The sequence below is a fragment of the Cetorhinus maximus genome, chromosome 1, assembly GCF_964194155.1.
Source record: "Cetorhinus maximus chromosome 1, sCetMax3.hap1.1, whole genome shotgun sequence".
In the NCBI taxonomy this organism is placed as follows: Eukaryota; Metazoa; Chordata; class Chondrichthyes; order Lamniformes; family Cetorhinidae; genus Cetorhinus; species Cetorhinus maximus.
Window position 1 is genome coordinate 233,455,889 of NC_135879.1, and position 23,130 is coordinate 233,479,018.

The 23,130-nt window shown below is 42.0% G+C and overlaps 1 protein-coding gene across 1 annotated transcript in view; it reads right to left on the minus strand.

Annotated features, from left to right (window-relative positions):
• The window catches only part of atrn (attractin), a 364,031-nt gene that overhangs the window by 134,695 nt on the left and 206,206 nt on the right, over positions 1-23,130 (minus strand). Inside the window, exon 24 of the mRNA XM_078554529.1 lies at positions 21,566-21,723. Coding sequence (XP_078410655.1) covers positions 21,566-21,723 — 158 coding nt within the window. The remainder of the gene's footprint in view (positions 1-21,565; positions 21,724-23,130) is intronic.

Genomic DNA, 23,130 nt, shown 5'->3' on the forward strand with positions numbered 1-23,130 from the left:
AGTTTAAGGCACCCTATAACTCCTATCAGAGGCAGTGCAAGCCAGCTCTTTCTTCGTCAGAAACACCAGGATGCTGGATGGTTGCTATCCAAAGGGTAACTACTTCAGCCTTTTCTAGGGGTCGAGCACCAGTTCAACCCCCCACGGTATCTGCAGATCAGGCATGAACAGGGACAAAGGCTCCCAAGGCACAGACCGCAGTAAACCGTCCACCACCCATCAGCTGTCAGAACAGATGCCAGCTGAGCCAGAATTGGAAACTTTTCAACCTCAACAGCCTGTTCTAATGCATCTCAAGTAAGTGAAAGTGTACAGTGTTATCTTCATGTCAAAACTGAAACTGAGCATCGATTGAGCAGCCATAAAGATGCTTGGGAAACTATTACATCGGATCAAACCATTTTGAACGTTGTTTCTGGATATGAGTTAGAATGTGAATGTAATGACCCAGCCAAACAAGCTTTTATATCACAACCAAACAATCTAAACATTGAAAAAAATTATAGCTGTTGATGAGGACATCTTTAGACTTCAACACAAAGGGGTGATTGAAAAGACTGCCCGAGCATGGAGACAGTCTCAAAAATATTTTACTAGACAGAAAAACGATGGATGAATGCCACATGAACACATGATTCTAGATCTATCAAATCTGAACAAACTTTTAAATACGACCATTTTAAAATGGACGTTTTATACGTTGCTGTACAACTCCTCAACGAGGTTTGTTTTATTGCCTCAATTGACATCAGAGGTGCATACTATACTGTGCTAACTGCAAGATAAAGTTCAGGTGGAAAAGGAACATGATGGCAGTTTAGAACATTACCAAATGGACTGAGCTCAGGACCTTGTATTTTCACAAAATTGTTGAAACCACCATTTGCAACTATGTGGAGCAACAATCTGTAGTGGCAGACATAGGTGGTATCTTACTGGTTGCCAAAGCAGAACAGGGAGCATTGGATGCAGCCAGAGAGACTGCCCAAACACTATTTGACCTTGGCTTTGTCATACACCTACACAAATCAGTCCATGACCCCATACACGAAATGATCATTCTAGGCTTCATACTGAACTCCTCCGTAATGCAAGTCAGTCTTACTGAAACAAAAGCAGATGAAATATGTTGTCTCTGAAAATGCTTGTTGGCCTCAAATTTGCCATCAAAATGATTTGTTTCCTTCAAGATTGGCAAATTAGTGGCTGCTTTCCCTGCTGTACAATACAGGCCATTGCATTACAGAGAGCTTGAAAAGGGGAAAAAAAGAGCTTTGAAAGAAAACAAAGCGCATTTTGACAGAAAAATGGATCTTTGCCCTGCAGCTTGTGATGAGGTCACTTGGTGGATTGAAAATGTGTCAACCACAGTCCATAACATTGATAAGGGGGCACCAACAATACACATCATAAACGATTCCTTAGGCTTAGGATTGGGTGCATCCAATGGTATCTCACACGTTGGAGGAAGACAGAATACTGAAGAGAAAGCACGAGCAGAAAGAAATGAAATTAATTACTTAGAATTAAAGGCTGCTTTCTTTGCCTTACAAGTTTTCTGTTCACATAATAGTCATGGACATACTGCTATGCAACTAGACAACACAACTGCAGTGGCATACATAAACAGGATGGGAGGAGCAAAATCACATGCATGTAATGAACTAGTCAAGACTTTCTGGAAATGGTGCATACCTAGAGACATTTGGGTCACTGCAAAACATTTGGAGTCTTGACTTAAATAGCTGATGATAAATCAAGAAACTTCAATGACCCATAGCTGTGTAATTTATATGGGAAACTAGATGTTGATCTTTTTGCATCACGTTTAAATGCACAAATAGAAAATTATGCTTCTTGGCTACCAGACCCTGGCACAATGGCAATAGGTGCTTTTGTCAATCACTTCACAAAGCTATTTTTTTCTATGCATTTCCCCATTTTTTCTGACAAATAGATACTTACAGAAAATTGAAGGGGAAGAAGCCAAGGGTTTCATGATAGTACCAAGGTGGCCAATACAGCCATGGTTTGCAATGTTGTTGAATTTACTAGAGCAGGAACCAGTGACACTCCCAACAATGAAGCACTTAATTTCTCAAACTACTTCAACATTATGTCACCCATGTCCTAACCACGTGTTATGCACATTATCAGGAAAAACCTACACGACAAGGGCCTTTGTGCAGAAACTACCCATATCATTCTGTCTGGTGGCCATCGACCAGGACGCAGTACTTTACTTACATCGAGCAATGGATGGGTTTTTACAGTAGAAAAAAATTAATCCACTGCAAATATCTGTGGAGACATTTCTGGAATTTTTAACCTCATTATTTCACACACTGGGCTACAGTGTCATGAACGCAGCAAAGTCAGCTTTGTCTTATTTTGTTGTATTGCCAGATGGGCACACTTTGGGCTCACATTCCCTGGTCACCTGTTTTATTACAGCTGTGTATAACTTCAAACCGCCAGTGCAAGATATAACACCAGATAGGATGTGAAGCCTTTGTTAGACTACCTCAGAGAGCTTTAGCCTGTTTCGTCACCTACTCTTCTAGAGTATTTCAAATTTTGCTTTGGTGTCTGCACAGCGTCAACAGACCATACATCCACGAGAAACTAGCAATATACAAAAAGCTCCTACTTCCTTCATTTTCCAATTAAATAATCTTTTGAAGCAAAGCAAATCAGGGAAAACCGGTTGCCAACTTGTACTGAGCATACCCATCAGACCCATATTTAAAAACAAAAAGCTAAAAGCTACTGCGGATGCTGGAAATCCAAAACAAAAACAGAATTACCTGGAAAAACTCAGCAGGTCTGACAGCATCGGTGGAGAAGAAATCAGCCAACGTTTCGAGTCCTCATGACCCTTCGGCAGATATTTATATGTCTACAAGCATTTGCGAGAATGTCTGCTTCATACTGAACAACTTTGAAACAGTGAGAAATACCTTTTTGCAAGTTTCAGAAAATCACACAAAAGGGTGGCCACAGACACTACAGCTAGATGGATATGTCACACCATGATCAAAGCTGGAATTGATGTCAATGTGTTCAAACCTCATTCTACAAGAGCTGCAACTGCATCTAAAGTTAACTTTAGCCATGATCCCAGTAGTGGACATTATGTAACACATAGGATTAGCAGTGAAAAATACTTTTTCTAACATTCAACAACAAGCCCACAAAAAACAATGCAGATACATTTGCAACTGCAGTCTTGGGGACTAAACGTACACTTGTGTCTTCTTTAATTAAGGGACATGCTTGTAAGAACAATGTTTTCAGAATGAAAGGCCTGAACTGTTTCCAGGATTCTAAAGGAGGTAGCTGTGGAAATAGTGGATGCGTTCCCTGTCATCTTACAAAATTCTGTAGATTCTGCAACAGTCCCAGCAGATTGGAGGGTGGCAAATGTCACCCCACTATTTAAAAAAGGAGGGAGAAAACAGTGAATTACAGACTGGTTAGCCTCATTAATATGGCAACCACCTTGTTAAAACCAATTGCTAGTTAAACAGGCGATGGGCATTGATTATCCCATCTAAATGGATGGAACACTCTGTGGAAGCCAGTAGCACTGAGGAGTTGTCTTGAAAATAAACCAGCTTGAACCAAAAGACCAGCCTGGATTAACTCTTCCATCACGACCTCTTATTGTAACATGGTAGCAAAGGATGAACTTTAAGCTTTGCTGATTGATTGCTGTATATGAAGATTTTTTGACTCAATCCTCTGAAAGAAATGAAGTGTACTGTTGCTGACAATTTAAATTATGGAATGGTGGAAGGATGACGCAAAATTGCAAATTTTTGACTATTCACCAATTTTTTCTGACTCTGAACCTTATCAGCAATGGAAGGCTGAAGTTGAAGTGTGCACCTGGGCTACTTCCATACCCTGGAAGAAGCAAGGTGTGGCTTTGGTGTTATCATTACCAGCCAAAAGTAAGATAAGGAGTAATGTATTTTCAGAGTGGAATGTGGATGATTTGGATCATGAAGAGGGATTGAACCTTCTGTTACAATTTTTGGATAAGTTTTACAAAAAGGATGAGTTATTGGAAGTGTATGAAGCTTGGATGATCTTTGACAGGTTTAGGAAATCAGATGATCAGTCCATGGAAGAATATATCATGGATTTTGATAAATGGTACAGGAGATTACAGAGATTTGAATTTGAAATTCTGGAATCGGTATTGGCATTTAAATTACAGGACTGTATTCACATTTCCCACGTTGATAGTCTTTTAGTACTAACAGGGGTTCAATTCTGGGGGAAAGAACCCCTCCTAGATCAAATGGCTGATGCCCTGAAAAAATTTCTATGAAAGCAGTCATTCCATGCCACTTTCTTAGCAAATGCGAACTACTATGCTGTGCAACAAAGGATAGAGGATTCAATGGTGGCTGAATTTTGAGGTTGACCAAATATTAGATGAAGATTCCAAAACAATGATGGGGTTAATGACAAGAGGTTTGAAAATTGTTGTAACCCTAGCCAATTGAGAGTCGAGACAAAAAGCGTGTCTGGGATGGTGACCGTAGGTGTTTTAACATAAAAAATGCATGGGGAATGGTTAATCTGTGATTTCCAGTGTCATTACATGATAAACTGCCCACAGGACGGATTCATCTGAAAATGATGATGGTGACTGTCATGATGGAATTGTATTGATTACTGAGAGTTTGAATCTGGTGATGAGTATCTTGATGGTAGATTCCTTCAACTGTGCAGTTCTGGACAGTGGTTGCACTTCTATGGTGTGCGGCATGGCTGCTATCTGGAGCCTCTCGATGATGAGGCAGACCGGCGGAAGGTCAAGAAGTACGAAAGCTCTGCCTGCTTAGGTTTGGAGAGGACAGTACATTAAAGTCCTCCCTTGTAAGATAGCAGGGATCAATCTGTTTGTCAGTGCTGATGTGGTTTCTAGTGATATACTGTTATTGAGTCAATCTGCGATGAAGGCTCAGATGACACTAGATATGAAGAATGGTAGAGCAGCTGTGTTTGGGGGAAGAAATGTGGATCTACATTTAACTTGGTCAGGCCATTACTGATTACCACTAAGGAAGCCAGAGATTTCTCATCAAAAAGTTCATAAGTTTTGTTAACTGTTGAGAATAAGAATTTGCTGGACAAAAAAAGATCCTTTGGAAATTACATAATTTGTACATCTAGCGCCACAGAAACTGGAAGACTATACTTCAAGATGCAGGAGTGGTCGATAAAGGATATGACCACCTTATTGAACAAATCAATAAGTGTGAAATTTGCCTTAAATATCGCAAGACACCACCGTGTCCTGTTGTGAGCTTGCCACTAGCCAGGGAGTTTAACAATGTAATGGCAATAGACTTGAAAGTTTGGGACAAGGATAGGGGTATTTTTTACTACACTTCATAGATATAGCAACCAGGTTTAGCCCATCCACTGAAACACAGTGAAGACAAAAAGACCATTGTTGATAAGGTCATGGAGAAATGGGTAGGAACAGGATTAGGAACACTAACAAAGTTCCTCACAGATAATGGTGGGGAATTCGCCAATGAGGAATTCTTGAGGTGTGAGAAAATGTTAACATCATAGTTATGCACACTGCAGCTGAGAGCCTGTTTAGTAATGGTCTTTGTGAAAGAAACCGTGTGGTAATTGACGACATGCTGCATAAAATATTAGCTGAACAACCAGATTGTAAATTGCAAACGGTGCATGCAAAGAACTCTCTGCAAATGGTTGGGGGGGGGGGGGGGGGTACAGTCCATGTTAATTGATGTATGGAAGAAATCCGAAGTTAACTTCAGTGTTGTCAGAACCTCCCCCTGTTCTAGAAGGGACTAGCATTAGCTCCACCTTTTCTGCTCACCTGAACGCTTTGCATATGGGCAGAAAAGCTTTCATTAAAGCTGAGGTTTTGGAGAAAATTCTACAGCATCACACAAGACCATCAGGAATACAGTTTAGACAAGACGACATGGTATTTGTAAAAGGGAAGGCCAGGAAAAGTGGAAAGGACCTGGCAAGGTAATAGGGAGTGATGGGCAAATAGTAATTGTGCAACACAGCAATCAAACTGTCAGGGTACATTCTTCACGGTTAATTGGTACTGACTATACCTTTACAGGTCTGAACAGGACATAACGTGAGGAGGCACCATGCAATTCAAATACATTGAGTAGTCGAGGAGCAGACAACAGCAGATACAGGGTTGACTGACTATGAACAAAGTAATACTGAAGTCCAGGACAATGCTATTTGCCCAAAAAGGCAACTACCCAAAGTAGGAACAAAGTAACATAAATGCCAGAAGGGACCAGTATGTGGAGGGATGCCACCATCATAGGGAGAGCAGGAAAGGCCACTGGTAAATACAAACATTGGCCAGATGTGCAGGTTGAAGGACAGGAGACAAGACCTATTGATTGGCAAACCAAGGTAAAGATGTCAAAACCCAGAAAGCGCAGTGAGTTCTGACAGTGGACCAGAAAGTGGTCATGACCCCAGAAAAAAATCACAGACTTACGACGGAGTTCTGTTCGCATAGGAGAACGATCATATAGTAGCAGTCCAGAAAGGGAGAAGAATGTGAGTAGAGGCTGTACCTTAACAAGGAGGACTAGAAAGCAAGCTAGCAATCTCAGTAGAAGTAGAAGTCCTTATGATAGATTCTAGTAGCTGCCAATAAATTGGAAAGTAAGCTGATAAAGGAAGCCAAACAGAGTTAGAAAGCTGGAAGGAATTTGGGGTATATTCTGAAATACCTGGCCAAGGACGGCCAGCTTTATTTCACAGATGGATCTGTACAGAAAAGGTACTCCTAGACAGCACATATACGCCAAAGCGAGATTAGTTGCCTGAGGCTTTGAAGAGATGCTAGGAGATCAGAAATCAGTGGACTTGCCTACAGTGGGGAAAGTGAGTTTGAAGATTTTTTAAAAGCTATTTTGGCATCCTATTCCTGGGAGTGCAATCAAATGATATTAAGGCTGCGTTTTTACAGGGGGAGAAGTTTCAAAGGGAGATTTTTTGAAACCACCCAAAGAAGCTGGGGATGTAGGAGGAAAGCTGTGGAAATTGAACAAGTGTGTTTATGGGTTGAATGATGCATTGAGTATGGTATTTTTCCGTGAGGTCTGTGCTGTTGAAAGCAGGTTGCAGTCAGTTAAAGGCAGACTCCACAATATTCCACTGGTACCATAAGGAGAAACTAGCTGGAATCTTTATCGTGCATGTTGATGATTTCCTATGGGGAGGTTCTGTAGAATTTGAACAATGAGTAATCGAGAAGATAAAGGAGTTCTAGGTCAGAAATCAGGCTTTTGGGGCCTTTAAATACACAGGCTTAGACATTAAGCAGAACAAGTTAGGAATGACATTGAATCAACAATCTTATCTAGAAAATGTTACTCATATCCCAATAACTCGTGGTAGGTCCTCACCAAAGAGGATCCTGCTACCAAGGAAGAAACACAACAGTTGAGAAGCTTGATTGGGCAGTTGAACTGGTTGTGCACTCAGGCTAGGCCTAACAGTTAATAATGTTGTGTAGTAGCTGAGTACCATAATGAAACATGCTACAGTTGAGCATGTTCTGAGAGCAAATAAAACACTTTAAAAATTAAATTGTGTGCTCAAGTTTCCAGCCTTGGGTGATCCAGAAGATGACCTTGATCATTTCTAATGATGCTTCACATGCCAATCTTCCAGATGGGTACTCTAGGCACAGCAGGGTTTATCATATTCTTGGTGGGAAAGAATGATAAATGTTTCCCACTGGCTTGGGAGGTCAAGAAAATAAAAAAGGTAGTGAAAAGCACCTTAGTTACTGAAACGCTGGCCTTGGTAGAAGCTTTAGATTTGAGGGTTTACTTATCCAATATACGGACAGAAATTTTATATAAGGGGCAATGTGGGAAAAGTTTGCCTGTAGAATGTTATGTTGATAACTGGTCTCTTGGAACAACCTTCATTCCACAAAGTGTCACTGAAAAAAGGCTACGAATAGACCTAGCCAGCATAAAATAAATGTTAGAGAAGAGAGATCTGTAAGATAAAATTGGTTGACACAAGTCACCAACTATCAGGCTGTTTAACATAAAGAAATGCCTGCTGTAAGAAATTATTAAATGTGTTGGAAGAAGGGCGTCTTATAATGATGGGAAAAAACATTTTTGTTAATTGTTTATATATATGGTAGTAGTAGTTCTGGAATTATAGATGTGGAAATACATGACATTATTTCCTTCTGTTTGTTTTTTTAAAAAAATGTTCTTTTTAAGTTTTTTGAGTTTTAGAAAGAGGGGAATCTGTTAATATGACAATCACCTTGTTAAAACCAATTGCTAGTTAAATGGGTGATGGGCATTGATTATCTCATCTAAATAGAATAAGGATACAGCTGGAACACTGTGGAAGCTACTTGGAAGTCAATCGCACTGACTTGTCTTGAAAATAAACCAAAAGACCAGCCTGGATTAATTCTTCCACCACAACCTCTTGTTACTCACTATCAGCAGTAGGGAAAATGCTAGAGTCTATTAAAGGATGTGATAACAGGATGCTTTGCAAATATCAACAAAGTCAACAGGGATTTATGAAAGGGAAATCATGTTTGACAAACCCACTGGAGTTTTTTGAGGACATAACTAGCAGAATAGGTAAGGGAGAATCAGTGGATGTGGTGTATTTGGATTTTCAAAGCTTTTGATAAAGTCCCACAAGAGGTTAGTGTGCAAAAATAAAGAACATGGGATTGGGGTAATATATTGGCATGGATTGAGAATTAGCAGACAGGAAACACAAGGAATAAATGGGTCTTTTTCAGTGACTAGTGGGGTACCGCAGGGATCAGTGCTTGGGGCCCTAGCACAATAGCATTCACAATAATATCAATGATAATATCAATGATTTGGATGAGAACCAAATATAATATTGCCAAGTTTGCTGACGACACAAAACTTGGTGGGAATGTGAGTGGTGAGGAGGGTGTTAAGAGGCTTCAAGGCAATTTAAAGTGAGTGGGCATATAGATGGCAGATGCAGTATAACATCTAAAGTGTGAAGTTTTCCACCTTGGTAGGAAAAACAATGGCAGGTTATTATTTAAATGGTATTGGATTGGGAAATGTTGATATACAAAGGGACCTGGGTGTCTTTGTACACCAATCACTGAAAGCAAGCATGCAGGTGCAGCTAGTAGTTAAGAGGGCAAATGGTATGTTGGCCTTTATTGCGAGAGGACTTGAGTACAGGAGCAAGTATGTCTTACTGCAAACCACACCTGGAGTACTGTGTGCAGTTTTGGTCTCCTTACCTAAGAAAGGATATACTTGTCAGAGAGGGAGTGCAGCAAAGTTTCACCAGACTGATTCCTGGGATGGCTGAACTGTCATGAGGAGAGATTGGGCTGACTAGGTCTGTATTCACAAGTATAGAAGAATGAGAGGAGGTCCCATTGAAATGTGTAAAGTTCTGTCAGGACTGGATGCAGGGATGGTGTTGGGGGTGTCTAGAACAAGGGGTCACAATCTCAGGATATGGACTGGGCCATTTGGGACTGATATAAACTTCTTTCCTCAGGTGGTGAATCTGTGGAATTCTCTACCACCACAGAGGGCTGTGGAGGTCAAGTCACTGAATATTTTTAAGAAGGAAATAGATAGATTTCCAGACTCTAAAGGCGTCAAAGTGTATAGGACGAGAGCGGGAGTATGGTGTTAAGAGTATCAGCCTGATCATATTGACAGATAATGTGCCCTCCACCCCCTCCCATGACTTTTCATACTTGTTTTATCACATTTACTTTGTTACTGATTACATGTGCCAATCTCCACTGCCTAGTACAAAATGAAATTCAACAGTTGGCACTAAGAGCTCAAACTATGCCCTCACTTTTAAGACTGTTTGCACATATGTTAACAGGATCTCACATTATTTCACTCCTCCTACTTCATAAAATCGAGGTCAAACATCAAAAAAGTTCTCGTTTAATCTTTCAATTATATTTCAGGCAATCAAAATTTCTGAGATGAATAGAGAAATGTAAGGAAACTCTGATATTTTAATCGGCAGTTGCAGGACAGGAACTACAGTTCCCAGTGGCCTCTGGTCTTCTGAGCATATGCCAGTTAGGAAGTGGCCACACACGCAGTTCATGTGTGTTCATCAGGCCACGAACCAACCCAGCACTCGTGCAGAAGAAAACCAGTCAAACAGCGCAAAAAGGTCAGGTTACCTGTTAATCATGCACCATTGCAGAGAGAGAGTCCCAGGGAGCAGGACACTTGGGAGAGGGACAGAGAGAGGATCCCAAACCAGGAAGTGGGATATAAAGAGGTCCTAGAAGAAAGTCCCAGACAGGAATCAGAAAGAGGTCCCAGAAAGTTGAAAGAAAGGAGCAGAGCAATATGCTCCAAGTTAGAGAACCTGAGATGAGCAGGCTTGAGAAGCCCTGAAGATATGAGGTGGCAGCCAAAGGTTGGTGACTCCTTACTACATGCCTTTGGAGTAATGGTGTTCTGGCCAGGGATCTGATTTTTGTGCTTGAAAGGTGAAGTTTGAGTGTACTCAGGAATCCAGGGGAAAGGAATCTCAGAAGGCAAGATTGAAACCTTGAGGTGGGCCATTGTTGCAGCCACCTGAATATGAGCAACATTTGGAGAGAATTCCTGGGCAAGTTCTTCATTGGAAACCCCCGTGAGGAAGACAAGACTATCATGAGGCTGTTTGGCTCACAATGTGACAAACATCTGGGTCGGTTGTGTAGGATCAGAATCCCCTCCAACTGGACTCTATTAAACATAAAAACCCCAGACCTTGCTTCATGGATATAAACACCGCAAAACAACGCAGGTCAAGCCTCAACTTAGAGGCAGGATGTACTGCAAGGGGTTAATCTTCAAACATCATTGATACTATGTAAAGATACTGAGGCATTTTCATCTCAGACACAAAGCAGGTGCCATCAGACAATCCAACTGAAGAAACTGGGAGACCATCACAGCAAATGGCCTTAAGACAACAGCCATTACATAAACAAACATCAACAACAGCTAAGGAGAAAAGGATTTTATCACATGCACATTAACTTGAGATCCTGAGACATCACACTGGGATGGGGTCCATTGTTTAGTAATGGAAACAACATTGCGATGAATGGGTTGTCTGAACCAAGGCAGGAACCAGACTAAAGAGGTGAAAGGGTGCTAAACACTGACCATCCAAACAGAATGTGCTCCAGAAAACATACAAATCTTGGTTATAGTATCAAAGTAATAGAAGGGCCAAGGCCATGGGATCTGGCACTGCAGTCACCAAGGAGGATCAGGAACGGTCAACCTGATTCACTGACCTACAGCTTGTATCAGCCAGATCCACGGATTTTGGGGCTGAGAATTAAGGATAGCTTTAAGGTTAGTAACCAAATCCTGAAAGGGGGTTTGAGTTGGCCCATGTAAGTTTTGGGGCAGAAATGTAGGGTTCTACTTTTCAGTGGAGTTTTATAAATGAGTTTGTGGTTTAGAGTGTTGTGTGGCGTCATTGCTCTAGTTTAGAGCTCTTGTATTAGGGGCAGTGGAGATGTTCTGTCAATAAGTTTGTGGTTGAGCCTAAACCCCTGTGAGTTTGACCCCTAAAATCCTAAAGTCAAGAACCAACGGTGAGGGTAAATGATTACTGATTGAACCCCTTACAGTTCTTAAGTGATCCATGGAATCTGCTTTGGTCTCATCTGCTGTTTATTTTGGAGTGTGTAGAACCACAGTTCATATGTACCTCCTAAGTATAAGATGGGTATTGTAAATGTTTTAGCTTTCTGAGCTTGCATATATCTGTAAAGATATTGTGGAGGTAAAAGGAATAGTAAGAGTGAATAATCTACTTGTTTGTCCTGAGACCTTTCTAACTTTTTTGTCTGGTGTAATATAGTTCATTTTTTCTTAAGTATTTTATTCTTTGTTAAAAGATCATCAGCAGACTCCTGTGAATTTGTTCAGTAACTTACCTCTACAGTGTCTCAAAGTTAGGATCTCTCAGGCCAGCTATCACCCTGGGATCTGACGCGCAACAGTTGGGATCAAAACAAATCTTATACAAACATTCCTACAAAAGAATCATCTACCCTAGATTAGCTCCAAAATCCAGTTTGCAGTTTGTGTTAATGTAAAGAGGCTTCATAATTGCATTGACATTAAATCACCAATTTTTAAAATCTTAATTTATTGAAACGAAATTCCTTTAAACTGCACTGCGCATTGCCTAAGTATCTTCAACACAAACAGGGATAAGACCATTTTGAACAGGGTATTACCTTGGGCAGAATCAAGGATTGCATATGAATAAATTAACTGTCTGCACACTAATATTTGCTCATTAGGGGCAGCAAAATGTTCCATCTACAAAATACACTACAACTCACTGAGACTCCTTAGACAGCACCTTCCAAACCCATGACCTCGACCATCTAGAAGGACAAGGACAGCAGAAAGATAGGAACACCACCACCTGGAAGTTCCCTTCCAAGCCACTCACCATCCTGAATTGGAAATATATCACCATTCCTTCACTGTCACTGGGTCAAAATCCTGGCACACTCTCCCTACACCACATGGACTGCAGCAGTTCAAAGCCACCTTCCCAAGAGCAATTAGGCATAGGCAAGGACAATAAATGCTGGCATAGCCAGCAACACCCATATCCCATAAATGAATTTTAAAAATCTTAAAGCTTAAGTACCAAATATTACAAGCAGGGTATGGTTCAGGTTACAGGTTTTCCACAATCATGGCTGCAGGAACAAGGTTAATCCATAATTTGCAGTAGAAATAACACATGAAGCTAAATACTGGCAAATTAAAAGAAACTGGTAACATTTTAAAATTCCTTGAAATTTAGATAAATCAATCACTAATTGGGCTTGAGGCCTGAAACAGCCACTGTTAGCTTCAACTAAGTTTCCAGAAACAATTTGCTATTACTAATAGGTCTTTCTTTGCATTGGATCTTACTGGACTAATATGTATTAAACTGAACAGGGTTTCTATTGTTCTCCTCACAATGCAACTCCCCCATCAAGGAGATATCTCAGGAACTTTGTTCTTCAAGAGGAAACAATGTCTTGTGAAAAAATGTTTTTGTACTTGCCAAATAAATATCTATTCAAAATCTAAAAGGAAAATCAAAAAAGAGCTATTCCAGATGAAATCCAACCCAGAGATTTCGCAAATTGGTGACATTTCCTCCATATTATGTCTCTATAGTTGTTCTATGTGGTTCCCTCAGCACTGTCCCTAGTCACAGAGCACATTCTGGCAAAGGAGGCAGCCAATTAGCCCACCAATTCCACAGTGACTCTGTAAAGCAATCCAGTCAGTCCCACTGAGGTGTCAGCTGTGGCTCAGTTCATAGCACCCTCGCCTTTGAATCAGAGGGTTGTCAGTTCATGTCCCACTCCCGGAAAACCAAGAGCTGTGATTGTACTCAAAAGAGTTGCAATCTGTGACTGTTGATAACTCGAAAGAGTTTCCCTGCTTTTTCCCTATTGTTCTGCAAGTCTCTCTTCCTCAACAAGGTGCCTGCACTTTTAGATAAATAAAATTCCATGACCTTTTCAATTTGGAAATGGAATGTTTCTTGGGCATTTTTTCTTTCAAACACATGGCAAACTCTGGTAATTGCAGCTTTACACAAGCATTGGAACTTTGTATTGTGCATCTGTTATCCAATAACCTCAATTTTTCACTCAGTGCTTGAGGTCACCAATCGATTTACCTGCACTTTATCCTGGGCATGCAAAGCGAGACAAACAATTATGGAGAGGGGAAAGTGGACATCGGAAAAACGTTAGAAAAGATTGGAATTCTGCCCAAAGTCAAAAAAATTCTCATCCCTGTCCATAGAAAGGTTATGGTGCAGAAAGAGGCCATTCAGCCCATGGTATCTGCGCTGGCCAAAAAGAGAAACGAGCTGCTCATTTCAATCCCACTTTCTAGCACCTGGTCCGTAGCCTTGCAGGTTACAGCACCTCAGGTGCAGATCCTTTTAAATGAGTTGAGTGTTGCAGCCTCAGCTACCAATTTAATCAGTGAATTCCAGATGCCCACCACCCTCTGGGTGAAAAAGATTTTCCTTATGTTCCCTCTAATCCTTCTACCAACCACCGTAAATCTATGCCGCCTCAGCTAGGGGAAACAAGTCTTTCCTGTCTAGCCTATCTAGGCCCCTCATAATTTTGTACGCCTCAATTAGGTCACCCCTTAGCCTCCTCTGCTGTAAGGAAAACAACCCTAGACTATCCAATCTCTCCTCATAGCTGCAATTTTCAAGTCCTGGCAACATTCTTGTAAATCTCCTCTGCACTCTCTTCAAGGCCTTGTGTGTAATTGTGTCCTGTGTGTAATTGTGTCCTTTGTGTAATGTGTACACAATTCCAGCTGTGGCCTAGCCAGCATGTTTTTTTTTACAGCTCCGTCATTACATCGTTGCTTTTGTATTCAATACCTCGTCCAACAAAGGAATGCATTCCATATACTTTTACCTGGAAAAACTCAGCAGGTCTGGCAGCATCGGCGGAGAAGAAAAGAGTTGACGTTTCGAGTCCTCATGACTCTTCAACAGAACTGAGTAAAATTAGGAGAGGGGTGAAATATAAGCTGGTTTAAGGTGGTGGGGGGGGGGGGGTGGTTGTAGGGACAAGCAAGCAGTGATAGGAGCAGATAATCAAAAGATGTCACAGACAAAGGAACAAAGAGGTGTTAAAGGTGGTGATATCTAAGAGAATGTGTTAATTAAGAATGGATGGCAGGACACGCAAGGTACAGCTCTAGTGGGGGTGGGGTGGAAAGACTGACCAAGTCTTAAAAAACTTTCCACCCCATCCCCACTAGAGCTGTACCTTGAGTGTCCTGCCATCCATTCTTAATTAACACATTCTCTTAGATATCACCACCTTTAACACCTCTTTGTTCCTTTGTCTGTGACATATTTTGATTATCTGCTCCTATCACTGCTTGCTTGTCCCTACAACCACCCCACCTCCCAACTTCTTTCCGCACCCCCCCCCCCACCACCTTAAACCAGCTTATATTTCACCCCTCTCCTAATTTTACTCAGTTCTGTTGAAGGGTCATGAGGACTCGAAACGTCAACTCTTCTCTTCTCCGCTGATGCTGCCAGACCTGCTGAGTTTTTCCAGGTAACTTATTTTGTTTTGGATTTCCAGCATCCACAGTAGTTTTTGTTTTTATTCCATATACTTTCTTGATTACCTTGTCCACCTGTCCTGTCACCTTCAAGGACCTGTGGATATACACTCCAAGGTCTTTCACTTCCTCAACCCCTCCCAATAACTTCCCATTTACTAAGTATTCCTTTGCTTTGTTTGCCCTCCCCAAATGCATTACATCACACATTTCCAGATTGAATTCCATTTGCCACGTCTCCTCCCACTCAACCAAACCACTGATATCATTCTGGAGGTGACAGCTATCCTCTCCACTATCAACTACATGGCCAATTTTTGTGTCATCTGCAAATTTCCCAATCATGCCATCTACATTTAAGTCTAAATCATGAATATACACAACAAACAAGGACCCCAACAATGAGCCTTGCAAAACACCACACTTACTGCATTAAAAAATTCTTCTTTACATACCCCAAGTATCCCTTTCCCAAAATCTTAAATTTATCCCTTAGTACTTGTACTATCAGCTTATGGGAACCACCTTATCTAAACCTGTCATAATCTTGTACACCTCTACCAATATTCCCCATAACATTCTTTGCTCCAAGGAGAACAACCCTAGCTTTTCCAACCCAACCTTGTAGCTAAGATCTTTTGCCCCTGGAACCATTCTGGTAAATCTCCTCTGCACCCTTTTTAAAGAATCTTCCTGAAGTGTGGTCACCAGAACTGGACGCAATACTCTAGTCGTGGCTAGAGTTTTATAAAGGTTCAGCATAAGTTCCTTGCTTTTGTACTTATAATGCCCAAGACCCCACATGCTTTGCCAACAACTCTCAATATGTCCAAAATATCAAAGATCTATACAGATGAACCCCCAGGTTCCTCGGGTTCCCTGCACAGTATTTAGAACTCAGTTGTTAAGTCTATATCACCTATCTCCATTCCTTCTGCCAAAATGCATCACCTCACACTTCCCTCTGCATTAAATTCTTTCTGCCAATTCTACTAACTTACAATTGACTGCAACAGGATGTATTATCCTCTGAGTTAGCCATACCTCCAAGTTTGGTATCATCAGCAAATTTTGAAATTTTATTCTATTACAACATTTGTCATTTATAAATACTGCAAAGGCTATTGGCCCTAACAACATTCCGGCAATAGTACTGAAGACTTGTGCTCCAGAACTAGCCACGCTCCTAGCCAAGCTATTCCAGTTGAGCTGCAACACTGGCATCTACTCGACAAAGTGGAAAATTGACCATACCAACAACAAGCAGGGCAAATTCAATCCAGCCAATTAGCCCATCAGCCGCCTCCTGATCATTAGCAAAGTAAGGGAAGGTGTCATCAGAAGTGCTATCAAGCAGCCCTTGTACAGCAATAGCCTGCTCACTGACACAGTTTGGGGTCTGCCAGGACCACTCAGCTCCTGACCTCACTACAGCCTTGTCCAAACATGGACAAAAGAGCTGAACTCAACAGGGGAAGTAAGAGTGACAGCCTTTCACATCAAGGTAGCATTTGACCGAGTGCGACATCAAGGAGCCCCCCCAGCAAAACAGAGTCAATGGAAATCAGGGGGAAAACTCTCCACTGATTAGAGTCATACCTAACGCAAAGGAAGGTTGTTGGAGGCCAAACATCTCAATCCAAAGACATCACTGCAGGAGTTCCACAGGGTAGTGTTCTAGTCCCAACCATCTTCAGCTGCTTCATCAATGACCTTCTTTCCTGCTGAGGTCAGAAGTGGGGATGTTCGCTGATTGCACCATTTGCGACTCCTCAGATACTGACAACATTCAGCCCTGGGCTGATAAGTGGCAAGTAACATTCGTGCCACACAAGTGGCAGACAGTGGCTATCTCTAACAAAAGTAAATCTAACCATCTTCCCTTAACATTCAATGGCACCACAAGCAGCCTGTCTATACAGGAGGAGAGGAAGAGCAATAGTAATAGGGGATTCTATAGTCAGGGGAACAGGTAGGCGCTACTGTGGCAGTCAACCTGACTCCAAGATGGTGTATTGCCTCCCTGGTGCCAGGGTCTGGGATGTCACTGAACAGCTGCAGAGCACCCTGAAGGTGGAGGGTGATAAGGCAGAGGTCATGGTGCATGTTAGTACCAATGACATAGATAGAAAGAGGGATGAGGTCTTGCATCAAGAATTCGGAGTTAGGCAGTAGACTAAAAAGCAAGACCCCTCAGGTTGTAATCTCCGGATTACTCCCAGTGCCACGTGCTAGCGAGCTCAGAAATAGGAGAATAGCGCAGATGAATACATGGCTTAAGAGTTGGTGCAGGAGGGAGGGTTTTAGATTCCTGGATCACTGGGACCGTTTCTGGGGAAGGTGGGACCTGTACAAGCGGGTCGGTCTACATCTGAACCAGAGCGGGACTAACATCCTTGCGGGCGGGTTTGCTAGTGCTGTTGGGAGGAGTTTAAACTAATTCGGCAGGGGGAGGGGACACAGAATGTTAGCAGAATAGGGACACGTCATAATACAGTGAAACAATCAAGTCAGAGGGAGTACAGCTGCATTAAGTTTCAAGGGAGTAAGGCAAGGGAGATGGCCTCTACTTTAATGCCAGGAGTATTACAAGTAAAACGGATGAGTTAAGGGTGGGGATTGACACGTGGAATTGTGTTATAGTAGCCATCACTGAGACGTGGTTAAGGAATGGGCAGAATTGGCAGCTCAACATTCCGGGATATAGCAACTTCAGGCGAGACGGGGAGGAGGAGGCATTGCATTATTAGTTTAGGAGTCGGTTACTGCAGTAAGGAGAGATTATATCTTGGAGGGGGCATTGAATGAAGCTTTGTGGGTAGAACTTAGGAATCAAAAATGGGCAACCACATTGTTAGGTGCTTATTATAGACCCCCAGATAGTCAGCGGGAAATTGACGAGCAAACATATGCACAATTTGCGGAGATGTGTAAAAACAATAACAATAGGGTAATTATATTAGGTGATTTCAACTTTCCCAACATTAATTGGGATAGACATAGTGTTAAGGGCTTGGAGGGAATGGATTTCTTAATGTGCACAGGAGAACTTTTTTTAGGTCAATATGCAGAGGGTCCAACAAGGGACGGCGCAGTGCTGGACCTAATTCGGGGGAATGAAGCCAGACAGGTGGCTGAGGTGGTGGTGGGGGAGCATTTTAGTGATAGCGACCACAACATGGTACAATTTAAGCTTGTTATGGACAAAGAAATAGACAAGTTGCAAAAAAATGTTTTGGATTGAGGGAAGAGTGGATTTTAGTAAAATAAGGCAGGATCTGGCCAAGGCCGACTGGGAACAGTTACTTGTGGGGGAATCTACAGAGGAACAGTGGGGGGGTGTTCATAAAGGAAATGGGGAGGGTACAGGCTCAACATGTTCCCTCTTGGGTGATAGGAAGGAGTAACAAGCCCAGAGAACCATGGATGACCAGAGATAATCAGGGTACGATGAGAAGGAAAAGAGGCTTTTAGCAAGTACAAGGGGAGCAAATCAGCGGAGGCATTAGTGGAGTACAGATAGTGCAAGGTGGAGCTTAAGAAAGCAATTAGGAGAGCAAAGAGGGGATATGAGAAAGCTTTGGCTGGTAAAAGTAGGGAAAATCCCAAGATATTCTATATCAATGGGAAGAAGATAACCAGGGAAAGAGTAGGGCCCAATAGGGAGCAAGGGGGTAATCTATGGGTGGAGCCAGAGGACATCGGTAGAGTTTTGAACGAATACTTCACATCCGTCTTCACCCAAGAGAATGAGGATGAAGGTATGAAACTCAGACTGCGAGGTTCTTGAGCAAATTGATACAGGTATTGGAGGTGATTGCAGGCTTAAAAATGGACAAATCTCCAGGTCTGGATGCTGTGTCCCAGACTGCTGAGGGAAGCAAGGGAGGAGGTTGCAGGGGCTCTGACCCAAATTTTTAATTCCTCTATGGCCATGGGGGAGGTGCCAGAGGACTGGAGAACAGCTAATGTGGTTCTGCTATTTCAGAAGGGTTGTAGAGATAAGCCAGGAACTACAGACCAGTGAGTCTCTCGCCAATGGTAGGGAAACTATTGGAGAAAATTCTGAAGGAGAGAAAAGGGATAGTCAGCATAGCTTTGTCAGAGGGAGGTCATGCCTAACAAATTTGATTGAATTTTTTGAGGAGGTGAGCAGGTGTGTAGGTGAGGGTAGTGCAGTTGATGTAGTTTAAATGAATTTCAGCAAAGCCTTTGACAAGGTCCCACATGGGAGACTGATAAAGAAGGCAAATGCACATGCGATACAGGGTAATTTGATAAATTGGATTCAAAATTGGCTTAGTTGTAGGAGGCAGAGGGTAATGACAGAAGGATGCTTTAGTGACTGGAAGCTGGTGTCCAGTGGCATACCACAGGGATCTGTGCTTGGTCCCCTATTATTTGTCATTTATATAAACGACATAAATGACTATGTGGGGGGTAGGATTAGTAAGTTTGCGGATGACACAAAGATTGGCTGGGTGGTTAACAGTGAGGTTGAGTGTCTTGGGCTATAGGAAGATATAGACGGGATGGTCAAATGGGCAGATAAGTGGCAGATGGAATTTAACCCTGAAAAGTGAGGTGATACACTTTGGAAGGACTGATTTGACAAGGAAGCATTCAATGAACGGCATGACACTAGGAAGTTCTGAGGAACAAAGGGACCTTGGCGTGTGTGTCCATAGATCTCTGAAGGCGGAGGGGCATGTTGGTGGGGTGGTGAAAAAGACATATGGGACACTTGCCTTTATCAATCGAGGCATAGATTACAAAAGTAAGGAGGTCATGTTGGAGTTGTATAGAACCTTGGTGAGGCCACAGCTGGAGTACTGTGTGCAGTTCTGGTCGCCACATTATAGGAAGGCTGTGATTGCACTGGGGTGGGGGTGCAAAGGAGATTCACTTGGGATGAAACATTTAAGTTATGAAGAGAGGTTGGATAGACTTGGGTTGTTTTCGTTGGAGCACGGAAGACTGAGGGGCGACCTGATCGAGGTGTACAAAATTGAGGGGCATGGACAGGGTGGATAGGGAGCAGCTGTTCCCCTTAGTTGAAGGGTCAGTCACGAGGGGACATAAATTCAAGGTGAGGGGCAGGAGGTTTAGGGGGGGGATGTGAGGAAAAACTTTTTTACCCAGAGGGTGGTGACGGTCTGGAATGCACTGCCTGGGAGGGTGGTGGAGGTGGGTTGCCTCACATCCTTTAAAAAGTACTTAGATGAGCACTTGGCCCATAGCCTTGAATGTTATGATGTGCCAAGTGCTGGTAAATGGGATTAGGTGGGTAGATCAGGTGTTTCTCACGTGTCAGTGCAGACTTGATGGGCCAAAGGGCCTCTTCTGCACTGATTCTGTGATTACAATTAGTGAATCCCCCACTATCAACATCCTGGGGTGTTTCCATTGGCCAGAAACTGAACTGGAACATTACAGGTCATTATGTCCAGCATTTTCTGTTTGGATTTGATATTTTTAATTGGTTTACACTAAACTAGTCAGAGGATGGCTGCTGAGCGAGGCAGAAAAATGTCCCAGTGGTACAGTTGAGGTTGCTAGCGTGAAGTTTGTATGGTTAAATATCTGTTGCAACAGAAAAGTCTGATCAACGCCACAACATGAGATTGTCAAAATGCAGTGTTCCTTGTGCTACCATTAACATCCTGTACCTTGAGGGACATCATCTACCAACAAACAAATTAAACAAAACTGTAGTAAGCTATTAACCAATTTTCCCCAGTGTTGAGCAGCTCCAAAGCCAACCCCTCTAATGCAATTAATGGGCTGACCTCTGGCCATCTAGGGTTCGTCAGTAAAGCTCCTACAGTCCTAGAGTTGAGCAGCTATAGGCACTTGGGTTTGGTTCAGAAATGCGATTCTTTTTAAAAGCCTGAAATATTAACTCTGTTTCTCTCTCTGCAGATGCTGCCTGACACAACAACACTGTGGGTGAACTACACCACATGCACTGCAGCAGTTCAAGAAGGCAGCTCAACTTCTCAAAAGCAATTAGGGATGGGCAATCAATGCTAGCCTAGCCAGTAACACCCATATCCCATGAACCATTAAGAAAATCCTAAATATTTCTTGCATTTTGTTTTTGTTTCTAGTACACACAGTACTCTGTTTTGCAATTAAAAATTTCAATCAGATTAAATATAAGGGAAGGGAATTAAAAGTAAGAGACTTAGCAGCAAGCAGCTCTAGAGCTATTAATTAAAATGAATAGTTTAAACAACATGCTAACTAGATTCTAAAAGGAGCAAAGTTTTTCTTTAAAAATTTCTCTTTAAAAGAGAACAAAAGTGCTCCGCTAAACTTTATTTTCATTAGAATAATCCAGTTTGGAAGAAAGCAACCTGTATTTTAATAGGCCAGGTGAAGTTGTTGACATATACAAAGAAGGTTATATTAGGATTGTTGCTGAAATCAAACTTCTCATTGGGGAAGCTGTCCTTGTATTCCTTGATGTTGGTCTTTGAAACGATTGGCATTTCTTCTCCTGGCGGTGTGCCTGCTAAAGTACAGAATCGAAATTCAGTTTTTTTAAAATCAAACAGGAAACTCAATAGCACTAAAGGTGAGGAAAAACGATTCATGATTGTATGTGCTGACGTAAGATGGAGACAAAAACATGAAGCTAAACCTATTTTACACAGCCTTTGTAATCTCTGAAGCAGAGCAAGAGCACATTTACACACAGCTGCTTTGATGTTAGACACAACAAAAAAAAATCACAAAGTTCCCTCACATCATGTATGCAACTAAGACAGTAACTTGTAATTAGATAGTCTTTAACACGGGAAAACATTCCAAGACGTTTCACTGAAGCTTATTAGAAAACAAAATTTAACACCGACCCGCAAAACGAGATATTAGGGAAGAAAACCCAAAGCTTGATCAATGGCATGCGTTTTAAGGAGCGTCTCAAAGAGAGGGAAAAGAGGTGGTGGCGTAGTGGTAATGTCACTGGACTAGTAATCCAGAGTAGCAGGCTCTGGGGACATGGGTTCCATTCCCATCACAACAGCTGGTGGAATTTAAACTCAATTAATAAATCTGGAATTTTAAAAAATTTAGTCTCAGTTATGGTGACGATGAAACTATCATCGATAGTCGTAAAAACGGGTTCACTGATGTCCTTCAGGGGAGGAAATCTGCTGTCCTTACCTGGTCTGGCCTACATGTGACTCCAGACCCACAACTATGCGGCTGACTCTTAAATACCTTTTGAAATGGCCTAGTAAGCCCGCTACAAACCACTACCACTTCTTCAAGGAACAAAACCCAACAACAACCTGGGTATCAGAAGTAACAAAGGCACACCCCAGCCCTGTTGAATCTGCAAGGTCCTCCTTACAAACACCTGGCAGCTAAAAGTTGGCAAGCTGTCCCACAGGTTAGCCAAGCAACAACCTGACAATCATATTCGCTTCATGGGTCAATCCTCTCATCTAGTGAACCTTTGTTGCATCCTCTCGAAGACAATGAGATACTTCCTTAGGTACAGAAACCAAAATTGCACACAGCACTCCGGGTGTGGTCTCAACAAAGTCCTGTACAATTGCAGTCAAACTTCCTTACTCTTGTATACTTCAACCAATAAAGGCCAACATGGCATTCGCTATCTTAACTGTTGGCTGTACTTATAAGAAATGGCCTAGCAAGCTACTCAGTTCTGAAATTTGCAATGGGTAACAAATGTGGGTCTTACCAGTGATGCCGACATCCCATGAATGGATAAAAATGATTTGCATTGACTCAGCAATCACAGCATTTTACAGGAACAGAGTTCCAGATTCCCATTACTCTTGGTGTGAAAATGTGATCCCTGATTTCACTCCTAAATGGTCTAGTGCTAACTTAAAGATCATACCCTCCTGTTCTGCATACTACAACAAAAGTCGTTCTCTTCTGTATTTTC